Below are 16,161 nucleotides of genomic sequence, written 5' to 3'. Positions count from 1 at the left end.
TTCCATCATAATGTTCTCAGCCTTATACATTTTCCCAATGTATATTAATTCATTCATTCATTAGTTAATGTTTAATGATTTATGACTAGTATAACTTAACACACAGTGCTGAGCTGCATCTCAAATTAATCTTCAGGTTCCCAGCTTTCAGATGATGTACACCACTTCTATGTGACATCTACTGTTGACCTGCTATCTCCCCCTAAAAAGCCCCTGTACCCCCCTAAGAAAGACAATAACAGGTCTATTGTGGGTCTCTATTGTGGGTCTCAGAGACAAGTAGAACAAGTAGATATAAACTAAACATAACTTAAGACTAATAATTATATTTACTTGCTTTTTTCAAGGCAATCGGTTTCCTAGATTTTTTTTTAAGTAAAATCAACTTGTCAGATTTTACAGTGTATTGCTTAAATGTAATTAGACTATTGCACAAACTATGGGAATAAGCATCTGGCATCAAGGTGAAAAAGTCTTATCAGCTGCAACCGGTTTATTTATATCTCCAATCATTTTTCTCCGCAGTGTATATAGAAACAGCTGCACACAAACACTGATCTGACTTTCTGTTGAGTATTTGTGGTGAGAACATCATTTAATACGTCTTTGTTGAATTCAGGTTTTCAGGAGACATGGCCGGTCTGAGGTGCACTCTGGCTCTTCTGGTTCTGATGGTGGTTTCCATCAGGGCTGCTGAGAAGAAGGTGAGTTTAAATTACATTTTTTGCACATTTCAGACATCTATTGGTGCTTTTAAAAACTGTCCTGGGTTATGAAACACACCAAAATCAACGAGGAAAATAAAACGAAAGTTTAAAATAGACAAAAACTGTATAAAATATCAAAACTTTAATCTCAACCTCCATCAGTGCTGTTTAGATTTAAAAATCGGTAAGTAATAAATGTTTTTTGGAATCAATTAATTTCATAAAACTGTATGTAATAATAATTTTTATGAATTAGTAATCTGGAGTGTTTGCTGCCACCAAACGTTAAAGAAAAGTTGGGAATCTTTTTATATATTGTTGTGTCAATACTCCCATATTTGAAATCTCAAACTCATTATTTTCATAGACAAATTATTTTTTTAAATACAGTATATAAATAGCTAGACTCTGAATTTGTCATAATGTAAAACTGTTGATTCAATAATGACTTTATAACACTAATGTTGTTCAACTCCTCTCATCACAGGTTAAATCTGTCTCTGAAAAGATCGAGGAAGCCAACACCAACATTGGTGAGAAACTATTATAATAATATAAGTAGATAGAATTCTAATATTTAAAGCACATACAGTATTTACATTCAACACTTACGGTGGCAACACACTGGGTGTGGCTATTTCTTTCCAAGCATTTAATGTCATGTGACTGTCCCTGTGGTCTCTTAATGAACAGTTGTAGACATGTCTGTACAGGTGAACCTGCTCGGTCAGTCTTCCCTCGAAGGCATCCATGTCCAGAGCATGCAGTCGGCGCGTAGTTACCAAGCCCCCAGGAAGAGCGCCGGTCGTTGATCCCAATTTTCATAATGGCCAAACAGCGGTACTATAACTTCCTCGTCCATCACGTGATGCCATTGGGCCCAAAAATACTTTTTCCCATAGACTTACATTGGCGAAGAGAGACGTCTGTAACTCAGCGAATAATTGTTTTGAGGTAAATCAACTTCCCGGTACAAACACTCTAATAAACCTTATTTAAATCATTAGGTCCTAAAAGTAGTAAAATGCACTAATAGCTGAATCCAGAGTTATTTCCCTTCCTCCGTTCATGTGAATGAGACCCAGACCGAGGCTGGAGCGAGGGCTGGGAGGCGGATTTAGCAAGGCGTGACTACGGTGTGACTACGGCGTGACTACGGCGTGACTACAGCGTGAGGGCTGTGACCCCTTGACCGAGCCATGTGACCGAGCGGACACTACTGAGCCTGCTCCATGAGCCCGATGGATGCTGAAGATCGCCGGAAGATCCGGGTACTTTTCAAGTCTGAAGTCGAGCCGTTTTGGCTTCATGCGCCACTGAGCAACTTTCATAGGTGCTCCGCCTCCAACGCTGTATCCAGTTCTCTTAATCCTTGGTAGTTACAAAAATTCAGAGGTACACGACCAAACGCCGCGACAACTTGCGGACTCTTCGCGCACCATGCAAAAGCCGTGATGACGTAATTTTCTGGTCTGCGCATCTCGCGTTAGTTTCACTACGGCGACCATAAATTAGGCTTTAAAATATGTTTCTTTTTGTCAAGCTTGTCCGACCTAGCAACAGTAACTAAGGGAGGCGGGACTTAGGATTGGTCAATTACCAAACTGAGACACATCCCTAAATGAATGAATAAAAAGATTTGGTTCAGGTTTCTTTATTTGAACCCTGATGAAGACCTGCTAAGGTCGAAAACTGTTTTTTGTTTTTTTTCAAACAATTGTTTCATGAACAACTCATGGAGCTAATAAAGGCTTTTCTCTTTCATATCACCCTGCTCCATGTCTGGACACCAGTCAGAGCTCCTGATGGGCTCTTTGTAGAGGATGACATGGCTTATGACTCTGAGAGCGAGAGGAACGCCGACCCCTGCACCTCCCACAACTGCAAGTGGGACAAGGCCGGTGATGGCATGGTGTACGTGCCCTACGTCATCGCAGACCACTACAGTGAGTTTTCACTTGGTGGAAGAAGTATCCACATCTTTTACTGGTATTTCTTAAAATGACAGTCAGGTTTTGTTTGCTGTAATCATTCCTCTTCTTCATACTGGCCATCAGAGATCCCATCCTAATGGAGAGCAGCAGGTATGACGTATGTTTATACTTCAACCAGGAAGTTAGCCTCGCCCTGGTTTCTCTCAACAAAAAGCCAATGGGATTGTTTCATTGGGTTTTGGATTATTGCAGAAAATACGCTCTGTGGCAAACAAACGTTTATGATACTTACCCGTTTTGTTCAGCAAGATAATCTCCACAAATGAATTTTTATGAATTTATAATTTTTATGATTTTTGAAGTGTGAATGCAATCGCCAGAAATTAAAACATTAGGCTATAAACGAACTACACCACGGTCGCATGAACGTGAGTATACACAACGAGGCTGTGAAGGCGGACGAGTCGCTGTGATGGCGTTTATTAGTCTCATTTAGCCACTTGTTAGCAACCACCTTTTTTAAGACACATAAAGGCTTCAAAATTCACAAGTAATAAGATTTTGGTTTCTAGGTTTTTGTTTTTTTTGTGATATTCCTTGTGTCATTCATTCCTTTAGTATTTCCTGTTTTATTTTGATAAGTTCCCTCCTCATGTGTCTTGTTTGGTTTTACTTCCCACCTTTGTGATTGTCTGCCCCGCCCTGATTAATTCCACCTGTGTCTCATCTCATCCTGCTCTCCTTGTGTATTTAGTCTGTGTGTTTCATTGTCAGTTTGTCGTCGCTCCTCCTGTGTTATTTCACCCTTGAGAGAGTTTTTTTTTCCATTTTTTTGTGTTTCTTAATTTGTGGATTGTTTTTTTGTAACCTGCCTGCTGCAGTTTTGCATTTAGTAAGTTTTCTGTTATTAAACCATTGTTCTCTACCTGCTGCCTCCTCATCCTTACCTGCGTTTGAAACCAGGCTATCTGTTTCTCCTTGTTTCCAGTCTTTATGCTAAGCTAAGATAACTCGCTGCTGTCAGAAATTTCACATTTAGCGTACAAACATGAGAGTGGCATCGATCTTCCCATTTAAATTAGCACATTTAGGATTTGATCTGTGAAATTATATCTTGCTATATCTTGTTGTTAACTGTTGGTTACACTTTCAGCCTCCAGAGAGCGGGCCATCATTGAACGCGGCCTACAGTCCTTCGACAGCGTCACCTGCATCCGATTCGTCCCTCGCATCAGTGAAAGAGACTACATCCACATCCAGTCTCTGGACGGGTTCGGCCTTATTTCATGTTTCAGTCAGAGGGAATACAAACTGTAGACGTAATGACATACAGAGGTTTCCAATGTTTATGTTTTACCACATTATTGTACCACTTCTTCCCCATGAGGAACAATTTAGAAATGTCTACTTCCAGAAAACCACCCAAAACTTGCTGAGGTTCTACGGCCTATAGTTGGTTATAGTTGAATCAAAATTAATGTCTATGAGATATTTAAACTGCCTCATAATTTCATTCATTAGCATATAGCCTTGCTAGATACATTGAATATACTATACATGAGTTACAAAGTCCTCCAATCCATACGACCACACAGGTCATTTGTTCCTACCCTGTAATACAACCCGCAGGAGTATTTCCTAATATAGTCAGCCTGGCGTCGGCGGCGTCAAATACCAAGGCTTTGTCACGGCCGTCGGCGTTAGATACCGACACTTAAGGCACCCTTTAGCGTCGGTATGAGACGCACCGGGCTTTCCATTAACTACATTGTAAACCTATCTGCGTCAATATTAAATGCTCAGGGAAAGTGCGCTGGGAGTGAGGTGATGTAGCTTTAAGAGTGAAAAGACACACACCGGGCGGGCAGGAGGGGAGGTGGATGGGTCCAACAAACACAAGGCTTTCATCCAGGAGACCGCTGTTTGTGTCCAGTGCATCACGTTACAATCAGCTGTTCGTTCGTGTCCCGTGTTCACAACGTTCAGTGTCACAAACGTAGTAGTTTTAAGCCCAACCATGTCGTTTTTTTCCTAAACCTAACTGTTTGTTTTTGCCTTAACCTAAACAAGTGCTTTTTGTTTACTTCACAACATTAACCGCATGTTTACTAGGACAGAAAAGAGTGACGCCGAGGGGTCTGACAAAGCGTCAGTATGTGATGAGTTGGGATGAGAATCCGTTGAAATAGCGCCCCTACCAGTGGTTTAGGTTTAGGCAACAGAACGAGGTGGTTAGGTTAAGGAAAAAGATTGTGGGTGGGCTTAAAATAACTACATAGGCCACGTACATAAGTAAAGTAGAGGTGGTGATGTAGACGTGGTGATGTAGACGTAGTGACTTAGACGTAGTGATATCACGGACAAAAGTAAAAAATAACTCAACGTTGACTTTTGGTACCACAGAGGACATGAACAGGGATCTCCTGGGTGAAAGCCCTGTGTTTGTTTGACCCATCCGCCACCCTGACCTCCCACCCTTCGCAGACTTCCAGGGCAGAAGTAGCTCAGTCCGTGGGTACTTGGCTTGGGAACCGGAGGGGTGCCGGTTCAAGTCCCTGGACGGACCAAGTACGGATTGTGGACTGGTAGCTGGAGAGTTGCCAGTTCGTCTCGTGTGTCGCGTAGCTGCCCGCTGCTCCTAATAGACTAGGATGGGTTAATACAGAGACAAAATGTCACTGTGTGCTCTGCTGTATACAACACAATGTGTGACAATAAAAGTTGATTTACATGTACTTTATCACTATTTAAACTACTCTTTATACTACGTCACCTGACTTCCGGTTTTGCTCCACGGCCACTAGAGGTCGCCTCTTAACGAAACATAAAAATGGGTCATAATAAGCTGCTGTACAAACAACCTATGGGGTCGCGCTGTGAGGGAGGACAGGCTGGTTTTAAACAATAGTGATGGGGTTACAAGTTCATTAAACAAATGAATGAAGAAGCTGTTCTTAAAAAACTGATCACTTGATATTTTTAAAATGTTTAGCATGGGAATCTACACAATAACACACACTGTTTATCTTCTCACAGGTGCTTCTCCTACGTGGGTCGACGTTTCAACGATCAGGATCTGTCTCTGAGGAGACAGGGCTGCCTGTACCTCGACGTGGTGCAGCACGAGTTGCTGCACGCTCTGGGCTTTAAACACGAGCAGTGCCGCTCTGACCGCGACCAGCACATCCGCATCCTGTGGGAGAACATCATACCCGGTGGGTGATACCCTGACCTTTTGTCTACTGCTATTTGAATGATCATCCAATGTCAACTTTCTGTCTAAGGATATGGTTGAAACATTACAGTCCATGACAAGGCATCTAATTTTTCTTTAAATTTGCTGAGATATTTATGGTCCCTGAGTTTTACCTCTTCAGACTTTGTTTCCCTTCTCCATGCACCTTGAAAGTGCCAGAAATCCCTACTCTGCTTCTACAATATTCACATGAATCCAAATGGTTTTGGTGACCTTTTTACTTTTTTTGTGGTAAAAAAAGTTCCTCAGCACATTCAACTCTTTTAATAACCCCTCCTTCTTTAATATAATGCCACTAAGCTATCCTTTGCTATGGACCAAGTGTTCAAGTCTTGGCACAGCTCAGAACATTTACATGGTCACTACTAATATAATGTGTAGCTTGTTTGCTCTCTTCTTAGGTTGGGAGTACGCCTTCGACAAGATCAACACTCTGAACCAGGGAACCCCCTACGACTACAACTCTGTCATGCAGTACTACAAGTAAGTACAGAGACACCGTCTGTAATGTGTCTTAACGTCATTTATTGACATTTCTTCTGCACACAACACATTTTTATTCACTATTCATAAAACCAGGTAATCTTTGCAATCAAATCTGAATCTGACCAAACATACCTGCACCTTATATTAGAGAGCTACCCATCATCCACTAAATAATGTGTTTAAATCCAGGACCGCCTTCTCCAAGAACAAAGAGCCCACCATGGTGCCGATCCCTGACCCAAACGTCGAGTTTGGTGTTGCAACTGAGATGAGCCAGAATGACATCACCAGGATCAACCGGCTGTACAACTGCAGACTAGACTAGTAAATACACATACACACACACACACACACACAAACACCCACATACATATTAATCAAGCTGCATGCAGCGCTCTACACGTACGCATTTTCAAAAGGGTCCCTTGACCTCTGACCTCAAGATATGTGAATGAAAATGGTTTCTATGGGTACCCACGAGTCTCCCCTTTCCAGACATGCTCACTTTATGATAATCACATGCAGTTTGGGGCAAGTCATAGTCAAGTCAGCACACTGACACACTGACAGCTGTTGTTGCCTGTTGGGCTGCAGTTTGCCATGTTATGATTTGAGCATATTGTTTATGCTAAATGCAGTACCTGTGAGGGTTTCTGGACAATATTTGTCATTGATTTGTGTTGTTAATTGATTTTCAATAATAAATATATACATATATTTGCATAAAGCAGCATATTTGTCCACTCCCATGTTGATAAGAGTATTAAATACTTGACATATCTCCCTTTAAGGTACATTTTGAACAGATACAAATGTGTCATTAATTTGCGATTAATCACCATTAACTATGGACAATCATGTGATTAAATGTTTTAGTCGATTGACAGCCCTAGTAAAAGTACAAAAGTATTAGCTTCAAAATATACTTACAGTAACAAAAGTAAAAGTCATTATGCAGAATAATCAGAATCTGAATGAAAATTAAATAATTTGTTGGCTTGTTGCTAAAATAATAATATATTTATGAAATATCGTGGATGTTTGCTGTCTGCTCAGAGTGTTTCAGGTGAGTGGTTTTTGATAAATACTTATATCTTACTAACATTTACTTAACTTATACTTTTACTACTGTTTACTTAATTATGTATATTTTGAACTAGCACCTCACTGTTAACCAGTTTATATCTATGACACTTAACGTTAACCTGTTTACATTTCTCTTTTCATTGTGTACATTGATAATCTTTATTCTGTTATATTTGCACTCTTTCCCACTTTGTTCTGCAGCTGCTGCACAACAATTCCTCTTGGGGATAAATTGAGTTTTATGTTATCTGAATACAATTTCTGGCTGATTTTAATTAGATTTTTAATTTTGTTCTGTCAAAGGCCCGACACAGAAGTTTCTTCTTCCTGGGTTCAATTACCGACGGATGCCCTTCTGTGAGAGCAGCAGTCCGAAGGCTGAAGCTCAAGTTATTGATCTATATGATTACTGAGTCTTCAGTCAGTTTGGAATATAAATGGTTGAAATACATTAGATACGTCTCAAAATACGTTGTGATTTGTAGTCAAGAGCATCAATAAAATGTCACAAAAAAACACATTGTAGTTGCCTCATTTCTCCTCTGAGCATTTGTTCTTACTGTAATGCTTGTTTTGCTCTGCAGGACTTTTTAGATTTTCTTTTAACTGTTAATTAATTCGCTCCAGTAGAGATATTATTATTATTATTATAATTATTATTATTTGTCTGTTTTGCTCATTGACACTTCTGCAGTGGGGAGGGTACTCAAACTTGTAACCAAAGAGTCTGGTGAAAAGAAAAACTTACCACTAACCAGCATTTCAATTTTAATTAACCCTCTGAGACTGACTTTACTGTCTCTCAGAGGCTGTAGTTTTAGATGTAGCTAAATAATGCTCTATTTGGGCCAAATTTTGGCGCGGGAAAACTGGCATGGCCATTTTCAAAGGGGTCTCTTGACCTCTGACCTCAAGATATGTTAATGAAAATGGGTTCTATGGGTACCCACGAGTCTCCCCTTTACAGACATGCCCACTTTATGATAATCACATGCAGTTTAGGGGAAACACCATGCAGTGTTTTGCATGCAGTACAAATGTGTTGTTTTCCTATCCTTCTTTTCCTATTTTCGCCTATTCTAAAATGTTTTTTTTTTAATATTTCTGCATACTGGGGTCCCTAAACAGTCTTGAAATTACATAAATTGGGTATCATTGTAAAGCTAAGACTCTTGTGGATCCAATGAGCCCAACTGTATTCATGTGTGATGATGTTAGTCCCCATAGTAGCCATTTCATTGTAATGCGACTTATTTTTTGAAAATTTGACCTCACTGTATAACATGACCTGTGGTGACCTCTAGGATAATCACAGCCTCATGAAACTTTACAGTCACAAACTATAGACCTAGAGCATTCAGAGGATGGATGGCTTTCCTAGGTAGATTGACAATAACGGGGTTTCTGAGCAGTTTCCAGAACAGAAGTGCTCGCCAGTCAATCGCCGAAAAATGCAATTCTTGCAGAAATCTCCAAATGTCAAAAGTTTTTGATACCAAATCCCAGCATGGCTTTTTCTATGGTGTCCCTCAAGATCTTGGTGTCTTCATGTGGTATTTTGGAGGGATTATTGATAATTTTTATAAATTCTCGAGTGGTAAAAAATTGTTAAATTTAGGAACAAATCTGTGTAACAAATGGTATCAACCCAAAAATTGCTGCAACAACTTATGATACATAACAGAGCATGAGAATGATCATCATATACTTCCATCATAATGTTCTAAACCTTTATGAACTTTAACAATTTATTTTAAATAATTATCTCTTCATCTCAAGTTAATCCTAGGTTTTCAGCTTTCAGATGATGTACACCACTTCTATGTGATATCTACTGTTGACCTGCTATCTCCCCCTAAAGACCACCTGTACCCCCCTAAAAAAGACAAAAACAGGTCTATTGTTGGTCTCAGAGGGTTAAAAGCAGATTCACATCTAACTTCCTCATTGTTATAGTAGCATCTTAGTAGCAAATCTTATTCTCTATCACGAGAAAAAAACTTTTGAAATAACGACACAACAAACAGATGTGTTTTACATTGATATTTATTGATTAAAGTAAATTGGAAATGTGATTCCCACCACCTTTTAGCAAACAGGAAAATCCTTCACTCATGTGAATCCAGACTTTCCTTGTTTAAGAAGAAGAGAAACTACCAGGAAGTTAAAATGTATACTTAAAGGCATCAGTCACGGGAATTATTAACAATTAATAATAATTCATCCCAATGTGCTGTTACAGCATGATGTTGACATTAGTAGATAGATGAATGCTGGTCAAAGAAACTGCAGTGTGACTCGTTCTGGACTGGAGGACTAGTTCCTGCAGTACAGCAGGTTGATGCGGTTGATGTCGTTCTGGCTCATCTGCTTGGCCGTGCCAAACACGGCGTTGGGGTTTGGAATCGCCCTCATGGTGGGGTTGATGTTGTCCTTGGAGAAAGCCAGCCTGAAAGGAAGAGACGACCAGAGTCATCAGTTATCTTAAATCTCCCTGCTCATGTAGCGATCTTATATATAACACAAAGATTTAGTCCCTAAAGGATAAGTCTGGTGATATTCTATATTTTTATTATTTTCAAAAAATCCCTCAAAAAGACCAAAACCATCAATTAATTGATCCTAATAACAAGTATTGTTATTCCTCTGTGCCACAGAACTCCATTTTTGTCCAGGCTGTTATCTGTTATATTTATCTGTTCAAAATGTACCTTAAAGGGAGATTTCTCAAGTATTTAATACTCTTATCAACATGGGAGTGTGCAAATTTGCTGCTTTATGCAAATGCATGTTTATATTTATTATTGGAAAACAATTAACAACACAAAACAATGACAAATATTGTCCAGAAACCCTCACAGGTACTGCATTTAGCATAAAAAATATGTTAAATATATGCTCAAATCATAACATGGCAAACTGCAACAGGCAACAACAGGAACTACTTTGCCTCTTTCCATTATAAGTGAAGGTAATGGGCAACATGAGACCGTACAGCAAGACGGTGAGTGTCAGACAACTGAGGTGCAGATTGGAAAGAGAATTTAACACGGATTAATCGGATGTCATAGTTCAACTGACCTGCCGTAGTGCATGACCGAGTCGTAGTCGTATGGCGTCCCCTGGTTCAGAGTGTTGATCTTGTCGAAGTTGTATGCCTGACCTGCAGTGATGGAAGACGTATTAAGCTCTTATACTTAAGTAAAGGTAGCAACAACACTGTGCAAAAATGCTCTATTACAAGTAAACGTGTAAAAAGTTACAAACAATGAATAAAGTCATAATTTTAAGATGTTACGAGAATAAAGTTATAACTTTGTGAGAAAAAAGCATAATATTATGAGACTTAAATCATAAAATTGAGGGAAAAAAAACTTTTTTAGGAAACATAAAAAGATGAAGTATTTTGTGAAGTATAACTTCACAAGATACTCCATGTTCCTCATTTTCACCCAGGTGGCACGCTGCTCTATTTCCCCTCTAAAATAACACGTAAAATTAATACTTTATAATATTGACTTTATACTGACTATAATATTATGAATTTTTCTCTTAAACTTATGACTTTAATCTCGAAATCTCCGAGTTTTTTTCCCCTCAATGTGGCCCTAATACTCCGTCATACTTTCCCAATGTAAGTCTATGGGAAAAAGTATTTTTGGGCGCAATGGCATCATGTGACGGAGCACGGAGGTTGTAGTACCACCGTTTGGCCACTATGCAAAATTAGCTTCGAAGCCCGGCGCTCTTCCTTCGGGCCTGTGAACTCTGATGGAATCAGTTTTCTCTACCTTTGATGATGTTCCTCGTTATGACCTGGATGTGCTGGTCCCTGTCGGAGCGACACTGCTCATGGTTGAAGCCCAGGGCATGGAGCAGCTCGTGCTGGACAGTCCCGTAGTAAATGCAGCCTTGGCGGCTCAAAGACACGGTCTGGGCGTTGCCTTGGCGACCCACGAAGGAGTAGCATCTGCAGAGATGTTGGACGGCAATCGACAAGTCAACAACAGTGGTGCCTTCAGCAAGACACCTTTCGCTTCTTTCTTACTGTATGTAGTTCTAGTTCTTGGCCCATGGGAATGAACCCCTTTATATTATACAAGCCCCATCCCAGACGTAGCCTACCCGTCCAGAGACTGGATGTAGAGGAAGTCCCTCTCGTTGGTGCGGGGGTAGAAGCGAATGCAGGTTTTGAAGGCGAAGGAGTTGATGCCTCTTTTGATGACGTCCAGCTCATTAGCGGCTGGAGGGGAAAACATAAAGATGAAAACCACATAAAAAGCCAGAGAGGGGCATATTCTTCCTATTGTCAATAAAATCCCATCCAAAGACCAAAACCAACAATGTGTCTCCCAATACTTTCTAATGTCCCTACCGTGTCATTAGCACATTAGTTCCTACTGAAGATATCAATCTTCAAGAAAGGGTCACAAATGCTGGTATGTGAATTTATTTTATTCATTTGTTTATTTTATTTATGTATTTTATATTTATTTATGATTATCATTACTATTTATTGATTTATTGATTTTTATTCCTAAATTAAAAAATAATGTATTATATTTTATTTTATATGTATTTATTTATTTGTATTTATTATTATTATTATTATTATCTTTTTTTATTTCTTTGTTTTTGCATAGTTTTGTTTTACAGTTTCTATCTGTCATATGTACATATTATTTTATTTTTTGTGGTTTAGGTTGTTGTATTCTTTTAACTTACGGAAACAATAAAAAGCATGATTTTAAAAAAAAAAGAAAGGGTCACAAATATATAGTTTCATTTTTAAAAATGCTCAGTCATTTCCTAAAAAAGCTGGACACTTTTACTCAAACAGGAGGAAATAGTGCATTTGTTGTGGACTATTTTCAGCGGCGGATTAATACACAATTGGTGCCTCAAATATTGTTCAGAAACCCTCACAGGTACTGCATTTACCATAAAAAAAATTCTCAAATCATAACATGGCAAACTGCAGCCCAACAGGCAACAACAGCTGTCAGTGTATCAGCGTGCCTCAAACTGCATGCGCTTATCATAAAGTGGGCATGTCTGTAAAGGGGAGACTCGTGGGTACCCATAGAACCCATTTTCATTCACATATCTTGAGGTCAGAGGTCAGAGGACCCCTTTAAAAATGGCCATGCCTATTTTTCCTTGCCCAAAACCAACAATTCCAATTGATTCTTTAGGTTTTCTAGTTTCATATGATACCAGTATCTTTACTCTAGCTTTAAAACTGAGCCTTTGACAGCCCTACTTTAAACGTATCCATGCAACAGTGTACAGGGGAATGTACTATGGAGGTACTTACAGTACTGGTTAGCGATGTAATAGGGAACATAGACCTTTCCATCGGTGGCTTTAGGCCACTTGCAACCGTTCCGGACGCAGGGGTCGGCGTTCCTCAGGTTTGACCGAGGGGATACGGCGATGTCACCGTTTATCTCGACACCATCACGGTGACGGTCTGCAGAGAGAGTGAGGAGAAGAAATAGCTGTGAGATTACAGTATATGATCGTTATTATAATACCTTGTTAAATGGTTAATAAATACTTCTATAAAATAACTTCTATAAAGCATCTATAAACATTATTTAGATAGTAGTTTGTCAATGGTTAATAACTGGTTTTCTGGTCCATCTACCTATGTAATGTTTTTAAAATTATTCCTTAAAGGTTTACAAATCATTTGGTAATCTTTAACACTTATAAAATGTTACAATGACTGCAACAATTAACTGATAAACAGATAGTTCACTAACCTAATTGTAATCATTTCTTATCAGCTATGATAAAATATATATAATTTATAAACTAATTATTTCATATTACAAAAACTAATGATAAAATAATAATTATAGCATTACTAAAAATTAGTAAACATTATTAATTATCATTTCATTGTTTTTCTTAACTGTAAAATAACTATTGACTAAGTTTAATTAATATAAATAATGAATAATAAGTGATGGTTATTTATAAAGTGTTACCACATTGACTTTGCCTCACCCAGATCTTTGTTGGCTTGCTCCAGCTGCTCGGTGACGGTCAGGTCGCCTTCATCGTTACTGTCGCTGTTCAGAACCTGCAAACAGAAAGTGACGCAAGCGTTTCCGTCATGTTATCGAGCAAGAACATGTTGCTTTGTCATCTGATGGAAATGTGAGAGAATATCAAAAAGCAATAGTCAGTTTCTTTAACGTAAGTGTACGTGAAGCACTTTTAAACCAACAGACTCTACTCACTCTCTTATATGTTATAATGGACTAGTTAATTTTTATTATAAGTACTCAGGACTCAACTGGAAGAAGACTTGAAACTAGCGATTGAGACCATAAACTCATGTTTACAATGTTTACTGAGGTAATAAATCAAGTGAGAAGTAGGCTCATTTTCTCATAGACTTCTATACAATCAGACTTCTTTTAGCAACCAGAGGAGTCGCCCCCTGCTGGCTGTTAGAAAGAATGCAGGTTTAAGGCACTTCAGCATCGGCTTCACTTTTCAGAACTGAGGTTGCCGCCAGCAAATCTCAAAGAATAATAAGGTTTTTTTATATTAGCTGTGTGACAACAAGCCTCAAAATGCCCCTTAACAAGTGTCTAAATTTAGATGTGTAGGCTTTACTGTCCTGCGAAGAGTGTATTCTTGTTAATATTTGTCTATTTGGCATAAAGATGGCTAAATTTGCATTTTGTCTGCAACATATCCGTATCAAAAATGCACCTATAGGTTGAGATTGTTTTCTCAACTGTAAACAAGGTCAAAAATGAACATTTAACCTCAACTTTTAAGCCAACATGAAGGACGAAATTCCCCTAAAGTTGTCAGAAAAATAAAAATTACAATCCCGTTACAACTGAGAAACTCAGCTGTTGAGGAAGATCGTGTAGTACGATTTAACGCTCCAGAACTTTTTGCTCTTTAGCTGCAAATGTGTTTGCAGACAAAGTTTCCAGGTGAAATTACTTTTACTAGAGAGACCTGAAGCTCCAGCTGTGTGGGACTTACCCCCGCCTCGGTCCAGGCTGTGACTGCCAGCAGGGCCAGGAGACCCAAGATGCACTTCATCGCTGCCATGTTACCGAACAAACTTCAGGCTGAAACAAACCACCAGTTAGACAAAAAAAACAACACAGCAGCATCAGTATTAGGAGCATCAGGACTAGGTAGCATTATTCACTTACCTTTACCTCTTTACTTCAGGTAGGAAAGGAAAGTAGGAAATGTGATGCTCTAAAAGGTGCAGATCATCCTCTTTTATAGCAAAACAGGCAGAGGTCCACCTCATCAGAACGTATGCGGGGCATTACCTCCCTAATCCTGCAAATAAAGGATCATATTTGCCCTGTTAAACCTCGATAAAAGTGAAGTTGATTTTTCACATCTTTCTTGCTGACACTGAGGCCCAACCTTAGCAGATATACGTCCACGCTAATCCAGGGAAACAAAGGAGGTGTTTAATGTTGATATTGATCTAGACTAAGCGTCCTAACTGCTTTGAGATTAAGCGTTCACTCTGCAGGGAGTTTAACAGTAGGAGACGCATACAGATGCTGTGGTGTTTGAAGAGGTCACAGAGGTTGACGGCAGGTCACTGAAACGCTGCCAAATCAATCACACACGTTCTGTGTGTTTGACCCTTATGAACCTCGGCGGACTTAATGAATGAACAATGGTGGCCTTGTGCAGAGCTTGTACACCATTATAGCAATGATGCCATGCACAGAGATGCCACTCAATTCATTCAACAACTCCTTGACTACAACTGTGCCAAAGCAGATATAAATAACACAAAGCACATAGATTCTACGAAGGTTTCAGTAAGGATAGGACCAGGCCCACTCTCCATTTAGCCACTTGGATACCCAAAGTGTGCCAAATGGGTTTTCTACCTTTTGAAAGGGAATCTGGCTATAAAATACTTCTGATATCCACTACAGGAGGCTATGTGCATACAATGGAGCCTTTGGCCATGACCTTTAGGATTTGGAAAAGCTAGTCCATGCATTTATCTTCAGCTGACTTGACTACTGTAACGGAGTCTTTACTGGTCTTCCTAAAAAATGGATCAGACAGCTGCAGCTGATTCAGAACCTGCTGCTGCTAGAGTCCTCACTAAGACCAAGAAAGTGGATCATATCAGTCCAGTTCTGAGGTCTTTACACTGGCTCCCTGTCTCTCAGAGAATTGATTTCAAAATACTGCTGCTGGTTTACAAAGCACTAAATGGTTTAGGGCCAAAATACATTTCTGATCTTCTGCTGTGTTATGAACCATCCAGACCTCTCAGGTCGTCTGGATCAGGTCTGCTTAGTGTCCCCAGAGTCAGAACTAAACATGCAGAAGCAGCGTTCAGTTTTTATGCACCAAATATCTGGAGCAAGCTCCCAGAAAACTGCAGGACCGCTCTGACTCTTAGTTCTTTTAAATTAAAGCTTAAAACGTTCCTGTTTGCTGCTGCCTTTTAATAAACCAAATAATTATCTCATACTGCACTATAACTTTTACCCTTATGTGTTAGACTCTATTTGAGCTTCTAGTCTAACTTTTATTTTTAGCTTGTTTTAATTTTCTAATCTTTAACGTTTTTATGAATGTTTTAATTATGTCTTAATGTTCTTTTGCACTTTGTCGCAATGTTCTTGAATGTTTATGTAAAGCACTTTGAATTGCCCTGTTGCTG

The 16,161-nt window shown here is 39.2% G+C and overlaps 2 protein-coding genes across 2 annotated transcripts; one reads left to right on the top strand and one right to left on the bottom strand.

Annotated features, from left to right (window-relative positions):
- The first annotated feature begins 551 nt into the window (after positions 1-551).
- Positions 552-7,985, top strand: LOC119486156 (high choriolytic enzyme 1-like). Its single transcript, XM_037766044.1, has 8 exons — positions 552-704; positions 1,195-1,240; positions 2,501-2,653; positions 3,795-3,912; positions 5,678-5,856; positions 6,299-6,380; positions 6,573-6,707; positions 7,773-7,985. Coding segments are annotated over exons 1-8 (786 nt in total). The 5' UTR covers positions 552-632; the 3' UTR covers positions 7,774-7,985.
- A 1,667-nt stretch (positions 7,986-9,652) lies between these two features.
- LOC119486646 (high choriolytic enzyme 1-like) lies at positions 9,653-14,555 on the bottom strand. Its single transcript, XM_037766936.1, has 7 exons — positions 14,487-14,555; positions 13,485-13,560; positions 12,787-12,942; positions 11,595-11,712; positions 11,261-11,439; positions 10,551-10,632; positions 9,653-9,918 (listed from the first exon to the last, which is right to left on the bottom strand). Exons 1-7 carry the CDS (start codon positions 14,553-14,555, stop codon positions 9,786-9,788), a joined length of 813 nt encoding a protein of 270 aa, XP_037622864.1. The 3' UTR covers positions 9,653-9,785.
- Positions 14,556-16,161: the final 1,606 nt, after the last annotated feature.

The sequence above is a fragment of the Sebastes umbrosus genome, chromosome 4 (assembly GCF_015220745.1).
Source record: "Sebastes umbrosus isolate fSebUmb1 chromosome 4, fSebUmb1.pri, whole genome shotgun sequence".
Taxonomy (NCBI): Eukaryota; Metazoa; Chordata; class Actinopteri; order Perciformes; family Sebastidae; genus Sebastes; species Sebastes umbrosus.
The sequence above is the reverse complement of the archived record's forward strand: the minus strand, read 5'-3'. Positions and strand labels throughout refer to the sequence as shown.

Excerpts from the sequence above, each read along its gene's own strand:
- LOC119486156 (XM_037766044.1), top strand. The coding sequence starts at position 633 with ATGGCCGGTCTGAGGTGCACTCTGGCTCTTCTGGTTCTGATGGTGGTT. Across the intron at positions 1,241-2,500 it reads GGAAGCCAACACCAACATTG|TCAGAGCTCCTGATGGGCTC; the intron begins GTGAGAAACTAT and ends TCTGGACACCAG. Across the intron at positions 2,654-3,794 it reads CGTCATCGCAGACCACTACA|CCTCCAGAGAGCGGGCCATC; the intron begins GTGAGTTTTCAC and ends TTACACTTTCAG.
- LOC119486646 (XM_037766936.1), bottom strand. The coding sequence starts at position 14,555 with ATGGCAGCGATGAAGTGCATCTTGGGTCTCCTGGCCCTGCTGGCAGTC. Across the intron at positions 13,561-14,486 it reads CAGCCTGGACCGAGGCGGGG|GTTCTGAACAGCGACAGTAA; the intron begins GTAAGTCCCACA and ends TTCTGTTTGCAG. Across the intron at positions 11,440-11,594 it reads TACATCCAGTCTCTGGACGG|ATGCTACTCCTTCGTGGGTC; the intron begins GTAGGCTACGTC and ends ACATCTCTGCAG.